The sequence below is a fragment of the Myotis brandtii genome, unplaced genomic scaffold (assembly GCF_000412655.1).
Source record: "Myotis brandtii unplaced genomic scaffold, ASM41265v1 scaffold131, whole genome shotgun sequence".
Taxonomy (NCBI): Eukaryota; Metazoa; Chordata; class Mammalia; order Chiroptera; family Vespertilionidae; genus Myotis; species Myotis brandtii.
The window spans coordinates 1809127-1824021 of NW_005354632.1; the positions used below are offsets into that span (position 1 = coordinate 1809127).

The following is a 14895-nucleotide window of genomic DNA, read 5'->3' on the forward strand; positions in this document are numbered from 1 at the left end:
TCATTGTTAAAATGGGGATAATATTTCTCATGGGTTTTTGTAAAAATTAAATGAGTTAATACATGTCAGACACAGAATAATATTAAGCATGAAAGAACTAGAACTTAACCACCTACAGATGTGATAGCTTTGGTTTGCATGATTTGGCCATCCCACACACTAAGTATTTGTACCTGGCTTTATCTTTCTAGAACTTTAGTACTTTTTTTCTAATGAAAAACATTTTTATTAATGTTCAACTTTGCACTTAAATGAAATGCTTATAAACCAAAAATAATTTGTTTTTATGGTTAAATGAAATATCCAATGTGAGGACATTATTTGATGATCTAAACAGGTTGCATTGCATTACATCTAAATAGTTGCCCTTTTCTCTAAGGAACATTTTCCTTTGCTTTATCTGGTCATAAAAACAATAGCCTTTAGAGATTTTATCAGTGTCTAAAACAGGAGAAGACTTCTTAAAAGCACCTGTGAAATGATTGAACATTTTCAGGTGTTTTTTTTTTCTTGGAGTTTTATGTTAGAAAACACTTGTTTTCTAACTCACTATTTTGGGTTGTTTTCCATTAAAGGATCTAAGCATGCATGCATTCTGATATTTTCTGGTTTGAAATAAGTATTGCATATAAAGTTTATTGTTTTAATCTCTACTAACTTAGTCATTGTCTTCAAGGTGCATGGCTTACGAAATAGTATTAAGGTTTCTATTTAAGTTTCAAAGTAAGTGTTAATAAATTTCTTAAGGAAGTGTGCTCATAGTTTAGGTTGCCATCTCAAATATTAATTACCAAGTTGTTTTACGATTGTTGCTAAAGTTAACATAAAGGCAGCTTTTACTTATGTCATTGATTTACCTTAATACTAGCCTCTGGAAATTCTGTTTTTCTAGTAAGCAAGAATTCGGCCATAAATTGGGGCAATTTCCCAAATAATTCAAATATTTACTCTGAAATGTTTTAATAGCTAAATTTGCATTTTAACAATAAAAGCCCATACTCTTCCTTTTTATCTATTTTATCTTTATTTTGTTTGCCTTTTTATATTAAAAATATATTGATTTGTTAATTAGACCTGTGCTGTGGAGATAATGTACAGATCTGTATATATTGAGTTCTTTTTCTTTTCAAAACAGATGAGCTTTGATCCAAACCTTCTCCACAACAATGGACACAATGGGTACCCCAATGGTACTTCAGCAGCACTGCGTGAAACTGGGGTTATTGAAAAACTGCTAACCTCTTACGGATTTATTCAGTGTTCAGAACGTCAAGCTAGACTTTTCTTCCACTGTTCACAGTATAATGGCAACCTGCAGGACTTAAAAGTAGGAGGTAATCTGTTGATTCTCCTTTTTTAAAAAGCCAATCACAAATTTCTTTTCCATATCAACTTGCTCATGAGAGTGTTAGTTTGGGTCTTTTAATTCTACCAATTACTGGAGTGTGTCCATATAAACTAGCAGAATTATGATTTCTATTGTAGTGTTGTCTTTTTGACTGATTAAAGGATATCTTTGAATATTTTTTAAATAGATACTTAGAAGATTTAAGTTACTCCCCTAATAATGACTCTTTCTCTATACTATATTTGATTTTAGGCCCATAGAAAGATTCAACTTTTGTAATGTTAGTTTTGATTATTTTACCAGGTACTAGTTTGGTAGTACCTGAAAAAATAACTCTTACAGTTTCACCACTTGCACTATATGAAAAATCATCTTGGCTGACACCAGAGAAGCCATTTTTACATGTGAAAATGTGTGGTTTATTAAAGGACTGAAGTTACCAGGTCTCAGTGTGTGTTTTTAAAAATATCTTTGAGGAAAAAAAGTATGAATAGTTAACATGAATATTTTTGTGTGCCAAGTACTCTAAGCCCTATGAGAGTATTATTTCGGTTAATTCTCGTTATACGCATGAGGTACAGAGGTTAAAAAAACTTGCCAAAGGTCATGATTGTTATATTGCCTTATTTGCAGCATGTGTACATGGCATGAAAACTAAGATATGGCTTAGTCTAAAGCAATGGTTTCGAAACAGTGTATATTAGAATTACCTGGAAGGCTTGTTAAAAACGTAGATGGCTGTACTGCTTGCCCAAAGATTGCTTTTTAATAGGACTGGAGTGGGACCCGGGAATTTGTGTTTCTGCTAAGCTTCCTGGTAATGGCTGCTGTTGGTGCAGGGACCGCACTTGGGGAATCACTAGTATAAGGCAGCTCAAATGCTACATTAAGTTTAGCTTGAACATGAGATACCATTTTACCAAAATTAGTACAACAAACACAGCACTTTCTTTATTTTAGATGATGTTGAATTCGAAGTATCATCTGACCGGCGGACTGGGAAACCCATTGCTGTTAAACTGGTGAAGATAAAACAAGAAATCCTCCCTGAAGACCGAATGAATGGACAAGTTAGTGACTTTGATGCTTTGTGTTTTCTTCGGGCCCTGCATTTGCATATCTTTCCCATTAGAAAAGGAAGATTCCCCATCTCCTCAGTTTGCACGCAAGAGAGCTATAGTAGTATATAAAGATGATTATTTTAAAATTATATCAGAAGCACTGGCATTTCTTGACCTGAAATTTAAAAATGGTCAAGACTCAATTTGGGTTTTTACAAATAACCCAGAGTTTATACTTACAGTCAATTTATGTCTGTAAGTTCGAAACTTGGCAGCATGGCATCCTCTTGTGGATCATATTAAAATGCATCCCTATGTATAGTATAGAGGATATTAAAATTCAGTTTATATTGCACAGTGCTGCTCCTGAAATGATTAGCAATGGAAATTTTTTTTTTTTTGACTGGTAGGTTGTGTGCGCTGTTCCTCACAACTTAGAGAGTAAATCTCCAGCTGCCCCGGGTCAGAGTCCAACAGGGAGTGTATGCTACGAACGTAATGGGGTAAACTTGTGTATTTTTCTTAAACCTTTGCCTGATCCACCATGTGATCTATAAGCGTCCTTTAATTCAAAATAGAAAACGTAAGCTGCAGTAGATAAAATCAATTTTAAATTTGGTTTCTAAGGCTTTGAGTGCAGCATAATAAAAAAATTAAAAACAAAAAAAATCTATAGGACTTCCAAGTGTTTTAGCTTGCCCACGTGTGACCTTAGTTAGAACATTAAGGTAAAATGCTCCTTTTACTCACTTTTTGGGGGGTTGAGGGAGGGGATCTTTTTTCTGGTTCCTTTTAAGCACTAACTCCAGCTTTTTTGTTTGGAATGCCTTATATAAAAATTGGTCTTTTGAAATGTAACTACAGTCTCTGGGCAAACGCTTCCCGTGTGTAAGCTTTTTGAAGTTGGATTGCTGCTCAGCTGTGGACTCGCAGAAGTCATCAGCATCATGGAGGGGAAGTGTGTGTTTATATGAATACAACAATGTGCTTGTCATAAAGCATTTAACTTTAAGGAATTTGGCTTAAAATGCCAGTTTAAGAGGTATTTAACAAAGTAAGTCACAGTATACCGTAATCATGCATCCTGCCAATATAGTAATAATAACTTATTAATTCACAGGAAGTGTTTTATCTGACTTACACCCCTGAAGACGTGGAAGGGAACGTTCAGCTGGAAACAGGAGATAAAATAAATTTTGTAATTGATAACAATAAACAGTAAGTTCTTTTTTTCCCCCCTACCTAGATGATTTTTTTTTTTCGCAATAAGAAATTTGAAGGGAGTTATAAACCTAGCTTGTAACTCTAGATAATTTTTATGATCTTGTAAATTTTTCATTAATCACTAAGTATTTGAGGAGGTGCATTCTATGATGGGCATTGTACAGAGTGTCAGAAATAGGAAGATAATTAGAAAACAGTTTTCAAGGAGCTAGCTGTTCCAGAGGTTGGTGAAGATTTTGCAAAAGCATCAGTATTGTAAGTTTTGAGGGAAGGTTGTAGAGGCACTAGGGAGATGAGGGGAGAAAGAGTGTCCTGGGTAGAGGAAGTATTTTGGGGATACTTTGAGTTGATTGAATTGACTGGATCATAGGAAGATGAAGCTTGAGCTCTCTCCCATAAGCATAGGAATCTTTGAAGGAGTTTAAGTATGATAGCATTAGATTATTGGAAGTGGTGGAGAAGGTAGACTTTTGGAGAGTGGGGATGCTCTAAACTAGAGGAGTTATACGAGAGTTAATAGGAAAGATGAGGGCCCAATACAAAAAGGCCAGGGGTGGTCAAGTGGAGAAATAAGGGTGGGAAAGGAATTATACTTAGTTTGGCATTTGGAATTTGAGGTATCTGTGGGTATTTCTGGGTGAAGATTGAATATGCAGTTACACCTGTAAGTGAGAGGAGCTAGTAAGGGGCAGGAAGTAGAGCTGTTGATTTCCAGGCATAAGCAGTTAAGGAACGTGTAGTTAGGAATGCCCAGGGATGATTGTTTTTATTTGGGGGTGGGGGAGATGGGAAATACAAGTACAGAAGGAAGTTAAAAGTGGGGAAGTTGGAAAAATGCTAGGAATGCACTTTCCAACAGCAAAAGTCCCAAGAGCATGTGCAGAATCATTAGCCTTGAGCCTTACCTTTTGTAAGACTAGAAGGAATTAGATTGAGTTTGTAGGTTTGGATATTACAAAGTTTAGTCTGAATACCTCAATTTAATCTCAAGAAGGAAACCAGAGAATAGAGCTTGAGTTTGAGGGGGGAGCCAATGAAAGGGCTTTACTTAACCTTTATCAGGTTCTTACATGTGCCAAGCATTGTATGAAATAGCTGCTAATCCTCAGGACAGCTTCACCTGATAAGTTTGTTCACCTGTAAACTGAGGTTTATTCTCATAAAGTAACTTTCCTAAAGTTTTCAATAGCAGATATTTAAATCCCAATCTGAGTCTAAAACCTTTTCACTTCAGTAAGTTGCAAAAGCAAGTAGGAATTTTTTTCTGTGTCTTTGTTAGTCTGTTTGATTTTTGAAGTAAAAGGCACAATTGAATTACAATTTCTTCATGAAGAATTAAGAGAAGTAATTGCGTGGTTTACAGCTCTTAAAAAGCAACTACATCAACAAATACTATTGCATCTTATAGTCTGTGCCATCTTTAAAACGAAATCAAATGTACATTGCTACTGCTCAAAGATGGGAACAATGTAGCAGCAAGTGATGTATCTAACTGGTTTCAATGAAAGTGAATCATTTTTTAACGCATAGCAAATTTCTCCTATAATAACTGCATTTACTCATCTTTCTATGGCTGTTTAATCAGGAAAAAAAATTGATGAAATAGTTACTAAATTCAGTCATTGCAAACGGGCCATCTCTTATTCATCTCTATCTCCAATACCTTTGCTTGCAGCACATAATGCCTATTCAAATGTGCATTTAATGAATGACCTTCCTAAAACGAGCATTCCCCATCTTTGGTTGCCTGTAGTTTGTGGCTTTATTTCTTTTGTTTTAATGGAAAAGCAGAACATCATGTACCCATGGTGGTGTTTTAACAGTCCAAGAGAAAAATGCTTACATATATGTTCCTCATTTAGAAGGCTAGGGATTTTGAGCAAAAGTTTTTTGCATATGAAGCCATGTGAAAAGAATCAGGTGTCATCAACCTTACATTTGCTCTTAGTGATAGAATTCTTGAAGCCTCAGAAAACTAGTTTATTGTTTATTCCTCTAGACTCATCAAATCTAACCAAGCCAATGCATTTTTTCACCCTTCTTTGATACCCCCACCCCCACCCAATTATTCCCTTCCAGTACTGGTGCTGTAAGTGCTCGAAACATTATGCTGTTGAAAAAGAAACAAGCCCGCTGTCAGGGAGTAGTTTGTGCCATGAAGGTAAATATCATCAATTTGAGAAACTTGAGTTTTTTCTTTGACTATGTTAAGTCTTATACTTCAAACTTAATAAGGCTTTTGTTTTTCCTCTTTGAAAATATTTTACTGTTAACCTTAATAATCTTAAAATTCTTTGGTTACTAATTCATTATGTTCTTTAAAATGGGCCATTTAATTGATAGTATTGGGCTTTACCAAATATATTGTTTCATGGCAGTATAATTTTATGAAAAAGCTTATTGATTGTAAATTGTAATCATAAATACACACGCTTAACAGTATATAATGTTATTTTTTGTTTGGCTTCAGGAGGCGTTTGGCTTTATTGAAAGAGGTGATGTTGTAAAAGAGATATTCTTTCACTATAGTGAATTTAAGGGTGACTTAGAAGCCTTACAGCCTGGAGATGACGTGGAATTCACAATCAAGGACAGAAATGTAAGATAGTTAACTAACTTTATTTGGCTTTGTAAGATCAGTAATGAATTACATTTTTAGGAAACATTTAAAATGACATTTCCCTCCCACCCCCTTTTGATTTAGGGTAAAGAAGTTGCAACAGATGTCAGACTATTGCCTCAAGGAACAGTCATTTTTGAAGATATCAGCTTTGAACATTTTGAAGGAACTGTAACCAAAGTTATCCCAAAAGTTACCAGTAAAAACCAGGTAAATGGTCTTTTTTTCTGGAGAGTCTTCTTTGCCTCATCAGTAACAGAATTTTTATCCCATTTGATTAATATAATTATGTGGTAGTTGAGCAATGAAATATTTCTTGATATGTATAATTAAACTAAATGAGAAGCCACTGATTGATTTATCCATGAGTGTAGTTTTTTAATTTTGTTTTGTTGTTATACTGAGCCATAAGAAAAAGGGAACAAAATAAATGCTTGTTAAAATGGAAAACAACAATTTTGGTGCACATTTGTTCCCACCACTATGCCACCCACTGCCAGTTTGTTTCTTTCGTAGGGGAAAGGAGATGAGACCTGGGAGTGGGCAGGGGGTCGGCGATAGTGCTAAGGAAATGTATAACATAAAAAACTAAAACAGTTTTCCTTAAAACTTCTGTGTCAGTGTGCAGGACCTTTATTGTAGTGTTGTGATTTCATGGTTTTATTATGTTACCATAGAACACAAAGCTTTCAAAGTGGACTTAAGTTGTCGACCCCTTTTTTCCCTTTAGGGAACTATTATAAATAACATGGGTTTGCTGTGTTCTTCTTGTTTGACTTAGAACTAGGAAGGATGGGAAATCTCCAGCTAAAAATAGTTTTTCCTTCTCATCAGAATGACCCATTGCCAGGACGCATTAAAGTTAACTTTGTGATTCCTAAAGAACTTCCCTTTGGAGACAAAGATACAAAATCCAAGGTGACCCTGTTGGAAGGCGACCATGTTAGGTTTAATATTTCAACAGATCGACGTGACAAATTAGAACGAGCAACCAACATAGAAGTTCTATCAAATACATTTCAGTTCACTAATGAAGCCAGAGAAATGGTAAGTGTTGACTGTTATAAGTATCCAGTATGAAGGTGGAGTGATGGAGTATTCAAGTTTATAATACTATATTAAAAATTATTTAAGTTAATGATGATATTGGGCTGTTACCTTGTTAAGGTAATTAATAACAGTGCTAGTCCGTCTAGGTTTGACATCTAGCTCTGCTACTTACCTTGTAGAGATGTGGGAAAGTTTTAGAATGGAAATTTGGGCAGGATGATTTTCAGGGTCTTTTGAGAGTCAGTGATTATCTGGCCCTTAAATATGAAGACTGAGAAGATTTGAGTCCATCAGTTAGAAAGCAGATTTTTCCAAACTGTTTTTGTAAGATGTTTAGTAAACATTAGATTAAAAATAGTTAGAGAAGTTTGTTTCTTTTGTTTTTACATCAGGACTTTGTGAATTCTTTTAGTGGGTATATGTTCAGGAGTGACATATACCAGAATTATTTTTTACAAGCTCAATTTTCATGAATTAACTTTCCCTAATGCAATTTACATTTAGTTCTGCTTTGGCTCATAACATCTACAGTATATCTCTACCTAAAAATCTCGAGATCTAAATGCATGATTTTAAAAAACCATTTCTAGGCAGGATCTGTTTTTGCTTTATGGCATGAGATTCATTGTTGAGTAGCTTGGCTACCATCAGGATTTAGCAAGGATTAAATGTCAATAATTGTGCTTCAGTGAACATTTGAGGACCTGCCATGTGCCGTCTACTCTGGATGTAATGCCCTCATAGAGCTGATAATTTAGTGAGGAAAGGAGTTTCTTTATTTTAGTCTTCAGACCTAAACCTTAAGTCCTTCCTGTGCCTAAACTCACATAAATTTTTGAGGTATAGATCAGAGAGTTACCTTTAGTTGACTGATGAAGTATTTGAAGTATCGGCCTATAGATTTTTTTACATCTCTGGAAGTCATATTGTCATTAAGTTTGGACCTTGTTTGTAATCTTGTCTGCCACTTATTAGCTGTGTGCTTTGGACAAATCGTTTAACCTCTGTCAGCCTTGACTATCTTATCTTGCAAAAACATAATACTGCTAAGTTCACAGAATTGAGAATTAAATGGAGTACATTGTGTGCATATATTTACATTTAAATCTAACTTTTTCTAGTGCATGTTGGCCAAAGAGTGTAGCATCTGGTGGGTCTCAGTTGCTTAGAAATTGGTTTACTTCACTAAAGCAGTGAGTTTGTACTTAAATGGAAAAATTACTGCACACTCTTCTTCCCAGGAGGACACCCACACCTTTTTCTTTCCCCTCATCTTCCCTCACGGGTGTATGTTTCCTAAACTCTAAGGACCCCACGAGACTTGCAGTCTGGGGAGCAATGGACAGCGGCAGCTGGTCCCAAACTCACCCCCTGAAGCTGTCTCCAAGGCCCCCTTTTCTCTGACTTCTCAGCCAAAACAGCCCAGCCTAGACTCTCTCCTGTTGCTGCTTCTATCCTAAGCCCTTCCTTGTTTCACTTTCCCCAGCTTTAATAAACATACTCTCAAAATGAAAAAAGATAGAAGGAAAAATTAAAATGTGGATACAGAATTTGGGTCAAAGAATTCCTAATTTAACTTGATTATGTTTGCATGCTTGAATGTTGTTTTGAAAAGCTTCACAGCCAGTGAAACTATTATTTGTGTTTCAGGGTGTAATTGCTGCCATGAGAGATGGTTTTGGTTTCATCAAGTGTGTGGATCGCGATGCTCGTATGTTCTTCCACTATAGTGAAATTCTGGATGGGAACCAGCTCCATATTGCAGATGAAGTAGAGTTTACTGTGGTTCCTGTGAGTAGTTTTTGAGAAAAGTAATAGTGGGGTGTTTTTTTTTATGCTTTCTTTTCCAGTTTAAGTTATTTTTGTTTATTACTTGTAGGATATGCTCTCTGCCCAAAGAAATCATGCTATTAGGATTAAAAACTTCCCAAGAGCATAGTTTCATTTCATCCCCATTCAGATCATCGTTTTCTGGGCACTGTAGAAAAAGAAGCCACTTTTTCCAATCCTAAAACCACTAGCCCAAATAAAGGCAAGGAAAAGGTAAGTCTTACATCATCGATAATTTCTGTAGCTCTTTATTCCTTTTCTGCTTAAAGGCAAACACTATCCACACACTAATGGAATATTATCTTTCAGAATTCCCTGTTCTATTAACTAAACTAAACTAGAGCAAAGTTTTTTAATGTCAGCATTATGGACATTTGGGGCTGGATAATACTTTGTGGATGTGGGGCTGTTCTGTGCATTGTGGGATGTTTAGTAGCATCCCTAACCTCTACCCACTAGAGGCCAGTATCTCTCTTCTCCCCCTGTGTGACAGTCAAAAGTGGATCTAGGTACTGCCAAATGTCCTAAAGTGACCCCTGCTAGAATGACAGTACATTCTTCCAAGCAGTTTAGAACTTTTAAATTTCGGTAAATGCACTCCACACATTTGAGCTTCATTTATTGAAAAGTCCACTGAATCTGCTGTCAAGTAAATAAAATTGAGGCTTTTATAGAAACAAGTAATTCATACAGAATATAAAATGTTTATGTAAAAGGTCAATTTCACTTTGGGGAAGTTCTAAACTAGCAGAATCTGGGATGTTTTCACTATAGTATTGACATTTAATAGGTGGAAATAAATGAGGAAAGGACATGCATTACAATAGACGTACAGAAGAGAAAAATTCAGGGTTTCTTTAGAAAGCACCAAGTAGTTTGACAGGAAGATAGGTACTTTTTCTTTGGTGGGGTGAGTGGGAGAAATAAGGATGAAAAGATCAGGATACAGATAAAGAAGGTGGTGATGGCTACTCTAAAGAATTTAGACCTTGTTCTGTACTCAGAAAAAGTTTTCTGTTGGAAAGTGACATCGGGTGTGCAGTTCAGGAAGATACTGGCATTAGTATGAACCCTAGATGGGGGTGGAGAAAGACAAAAGATGGAAGAGGCTGGATAGGAAATTACTGGTATTTAATAGTTTAGGTAGTTCTTGAACTAGAGACAGAGAGCATGGTTATAGACAAAAGAAGGTACATTAGAGAGGGATCATCTTATCTCTATTTAATAGATTTGGTATATACTGTCTTGTCAGATGTTTACTGGATATTGAGGTTAATGGGTAGAGAGAGAGCAAAAATGAATGCTGAGATTGTGGCATTGGATAACTGGCAAAAGAGTCAATGCCATTGGAGTCAGACCTGAATTCCCTGAACAATATCACTCTTCACTTAACCGGAGTCAGATCCTTAGCATCACTTCTGGTAATTGACAGTGATTTAAGTGTTACTTTGAAAACATTGGCATGTCATAGCTTAATCACCTGTTTGAATATCAAATACTCTGAACTGCAAATTCTCATGCATTGGCAAATATATTGATTAACATTATATACAAAACACTGAGTACTTTGGGATATTCAAAATAGGTGACACAAAGTCTTCCTGTCCTACAGAATTTACACCTGGTTGAAAATACATGCCCAGTTTGATTTCTCATTAGCTATGAATAGTATGGAATGGGCATGTAACAAATTTTCAATTAGGTTTCCCTCAACAGCAAAAATTAGCTTCTTAAGACTAAAGAAACCAATTATAGCAAATTGAATCAGTTGTGGCTTAAGGCAAGACTGCCTTTCATTCATCTGAAAAATCTATTGTTAGAATCCTGGATTGGGAAATTTTTACAACTGTGCCAATTTGTTGGCTCAAGGGTCTATAAGAACTATAACTTTTTATATTGCTTTTTTGTTCTTCTTTTCATTGTATTCTTTTTCTTTAGGAGGCTGAGGATGGTATTATTGCTTATGATGATTGTGGGGTGAAATTGACTATTGCTTTTCAAGCTAAGGATGTGGACGGATCTACTTCTCCTCAAATAGGGGATAAGGTAAGATAATCCTGCTTATTTTAGAGAGGGACCATTGAGGGCTGTCATTTTAATTATTAATTCTGCAAAATAGTTATTACCAGTATAGTAGGAATTTCACAAATAGATGGTGCTGTTAATAAAATCTTATGTGCTTACAAGTTTATATGAACCTCCTCCTATTTAAGAGCAGTTTACTCAGTTAGAACAGGGTCTAGCAAGCTCTTAAGCTCTTTACGGAGCCAATATTTAAACATTTTAGATAAGATATGCCTAAATCAGTTAGCTTAGATAATATTAGTAAGAAAATTAAAACAGCCACTGAAACATTATCAAAGTGAATTCACACCAATGATTTTATATTACTGTTCATTTTTCTCTTACTTAGTATGTCTGGTTTTCTGATAGCCCTCTTTCAGAGAAATTAAGAATTTATTTACAAATGGAAAGCTTGGTGTGGAAATGACATGATATTAATGAGCATCCTTATTTTTCCACAGGTTGAATTTAGTATTAGTGACAAACAGAGGCCTGGACAGCAGATTGCAACCTGTGTGCGACTTTTAGGTCGAAATTCTAACTCCAAGAGGCTCTTGGGTTATGTGGCAACTCTGAAGGATAATTTTGGATTTATTGAAACAGCCAATCATGATAAGGAAATCTTTTTCCATTACAGGTAAGAAATGCCTTTTTAGGGATTTACAGCTTACTATTCATTCTTTGATTTTAGAGTCAAAAACATTTAGTATTGGGCAGTTATATATTTTTAATCCAAATTTTTATATTAGTGAAACATTAATCATCTCCTTTTGTAGAAAGATGTAGAAAGGCCTGTATATGTTTTGAACATTGGATAGGAGCCTTTCTGGTTCAGTGAAAGACTATTTTATATGTTGCTACGTATGCATTTGATGTTATAAGATTGAATAGTGGTTAAGAGCATGGGCTCTTGGAACCAGGCAGTTAAGTTTGAATCCAGGCTCTGCCACTTATTATCTATGTAACTTTTATCGAATGAAATTGACCTCCTGGTATCTTAGTTTCATTATCTTGAAGCTGAGGGTAATGGTACCTCCTCACAGGTTGTTTATGAGGATTAAATGAGCCAGTTCATAGATTGTGCTTAAAGCAGTATAGCTAGGCACACCGTGAATGTTGTTACACAAGAAAGAAAGGCTGCTTGTTACTGTTGCTTGTGATTATTGCTTATTCAAATGTCATTTCCTTTTCCCCCCCTCAGTGAGTTCTCTGGTGATGTCGATAGCCTGGAACTGGGGGACATGGTCGAGTACAGCTTGTCCAAAGGCAAAGGCAACAAAGTCAGTGCAGAAAAAGTCAACAAAACACACTCAGGTAATTTACTCAGTCTATGTTTTGGGTGAGAAATGAGGGATAATAGGCTGGGAGAGGGAGCAAAAAAATTCAGTTGTTCTGGATCAGTGGTTCTCCAGCTGTGACCCCCAGATCCAGCAGTATCCCCCGGCCACTTTAGAAATACAGGCTCTCTGACCCCACCCAACCTTCTGAAACCCTGGAGATGGGCAGTCTGTTTTAATAAACCCTTCAGGGTGATTCTGACGTACACTGAAGTTTGAGAACCACCGTCTTAGATATTTTAGATTATTTGCTTTATTTTCAATTCAATATCTCTTCTAAAAATAACCCCAAGATATAAATCTTCCCAGGGTTGAGAGGGGCATTCCTCTAGAAGACCGTTTTGGAGAAGGATGAGTCAATGTGAAAAATAATTGAAACTTAAGAAAATCCTTGCTATTTTAGCATCTCCAATTTTTTAAAGGCCTGCACTTTTGACTTTTATCTAAACTCCCCAAATAATACTTTCTCTTGTTTAGACCTAGAGAAATGACAGCCAAGGATGTTCATTTCTGTTCAATAAATATTAAGTGCATGCTATGTTTTGGGAATGGGGGTGGGGAGAGCAGTGAATAAATCAACTCCTGGTCTTTGGGATTTATACTTATAACCCCTATTCAAGCAAATGGAGATGAGTAAAATATTGTATGTAGTATGTTTAGAAAGATAGTAATACATATTGTTAATATGAAATAAATCAGGACTGTATGTGAGTATTGGGGTTGCTATTTTAAAGACCAGGGAAGGCCTCACAAAAAAAGTGACATTTGGTCACCTGGAAAAGGTGAGAGAACAAGACATGTTTTAAATATGTATATTTGTTAGTTCCTTAAACAAATTAACTTTATTTTAATAGTAGTTTAGAAATAGCTGGCAAACAACCAATCTTTTTTTTTTTTTTTAATCTTAGAGAAAGGGGAGGGGAAGAGAGAAAAAAATCAGTGTAAAAAAGAAAAATCAATTGGTTGCCTCCCGCCCGCACCCCAACCAGGGATCAAACGAGAAACCTGGTTATGTGCCCTGACTAGGATCAAGCTCGTCACATTTCGGTGAGATGCTCCAACCAACTGAGCCACCTGGCTAGGGCAACCAGTCATCTGTTAACATTTGTTCTGATGATTTCTCTCTCTTTCCTGTGAGCTAAAGTATAAAAATTGTAGAGTGAGATATATACACTTCTGTTTTGTAGTGAATGGCATTACTGAAGAAGCAGATCCTACCATCTATTCCGGTAAAGTCATTCGCCCCTTGAGAAGTGTTGATCCAACACAGACTGAGTACCAAGGAATGATTGAGATCATGGAGGAAGGTAAGAGCATCTCTGTCAGATTGCAGTTTCCCTTACTTTGGATGAGCACTTTGAAGATTTGAAAATATGATGGTTTGGGTTACAGTTGTTTCCAAATTCCTTAAAAACTGAACTAAGGAAAGTGACTTTCCTCCCCATGCCTGGCTTTTATTTTCATATCTCTGGAAATGAGATCAGCCTGGGTTTATGTAGTAAACAAATGACTACCTTGTGAACATATCACTGATACATGTGCAACTAACTGAGTTATATTGAAATAGACTGAGAACAGAATCTCACACTTAAAAAAATGCATTTATTGTCTGTGATAACCAAATATTCACAATCGAATTGATTTAGTACAATTTTATAGTTTTTCTCTATTATTCACTGGTTATTTACATCAGTATTAACACATTCCTCTAATTAACCATTCAATTATATAAACATTTTTGCTTCCTGTAAAAGTTCACTATATCTATTCCTTAATATTTAGGGTTCCATGGGAATTTTACGAACTACTTGTCTATTAGTCAAGACTCCCTATATTTTCCACTTTCTGCTTTTTTTCTCCCCATCTTTAGTAACTCCCTGAATTCTGATGCCACACCTCACCACAAAGTTACCACCCAAGAAGATCCACTTTGTGTGTAAAATACGTTTGCAATAGAAATGATAGTAGGGAACAGTGAATAATTAGTTTAGCAAAATTACCAAAATAATTGGGTTGATGAGAGGGTTTGAAATTCCAACCAAAGATGATAGCCTGGCTTACAAACAGGAAATCTTGTGTTGTCTGAGTCAGAGAGAACATAGACTGGGGAAGAGTAGGTCATAGAGAGAAAGAAATGAACCTTCATAACATGTTCCTTTACCTCATGAGGTTCTTAGGAATTTGTGTTTTACATAGAACCAGTGCCCCACTGCACACACCTCCAAATATGAGTTCATTTTATAGCAAACCAGTAGCAAACCAGTCTTTTAAACTAATGCCATGATGATACCATACCCCGAAAAGGGCCTTAGGGACATGGGCAGCTAACTCGTGAGATAATATCAAATCACCCTTCTTCCT

General features: G+C 35.9%; 1 protein-coding gene across 1 annotated transcript in view; it reads left to right on the forward strand.

Annotated features, from left to right (window-relative positions):
- The window catches only part of CSDE1 (cold shock domain containing E1, RNA-binding), a 31958-nt gene that overhangs the window by 11554 nt on the left and 5509 nt on the right, over nt 1-14895 (forward strand). The window contains 15 exon segments of the mRNA XM_014534548.1: nt 1136-1334; nt 2309-2418; nt 2820-2912; nt 3530-3627; nt 5713-5794; nt 6104-6232; nt 6338-6463; nt 7088-7300; nt 8954-9094; nt 9183-9219; nt 9222-9346; nt 11072-11179; nt 11659-11834; nt 12399-12511; nt 13722-13841. Coding sequence (XP_014390034.1) covers nt 1136-1334; nt 2309-2418; nt 2820-2912; nt 3530-3627; nt 5713-5794; nt 6104-6232; nt 6338-6463; nt 7088-7300; nt 8954-9094; nt 9183-9219; nt 9222-9346; nt 11072-11179; nt 11659-11834; nt 12399-12511; nt 13722-13841 — 1870 coding nt within the window.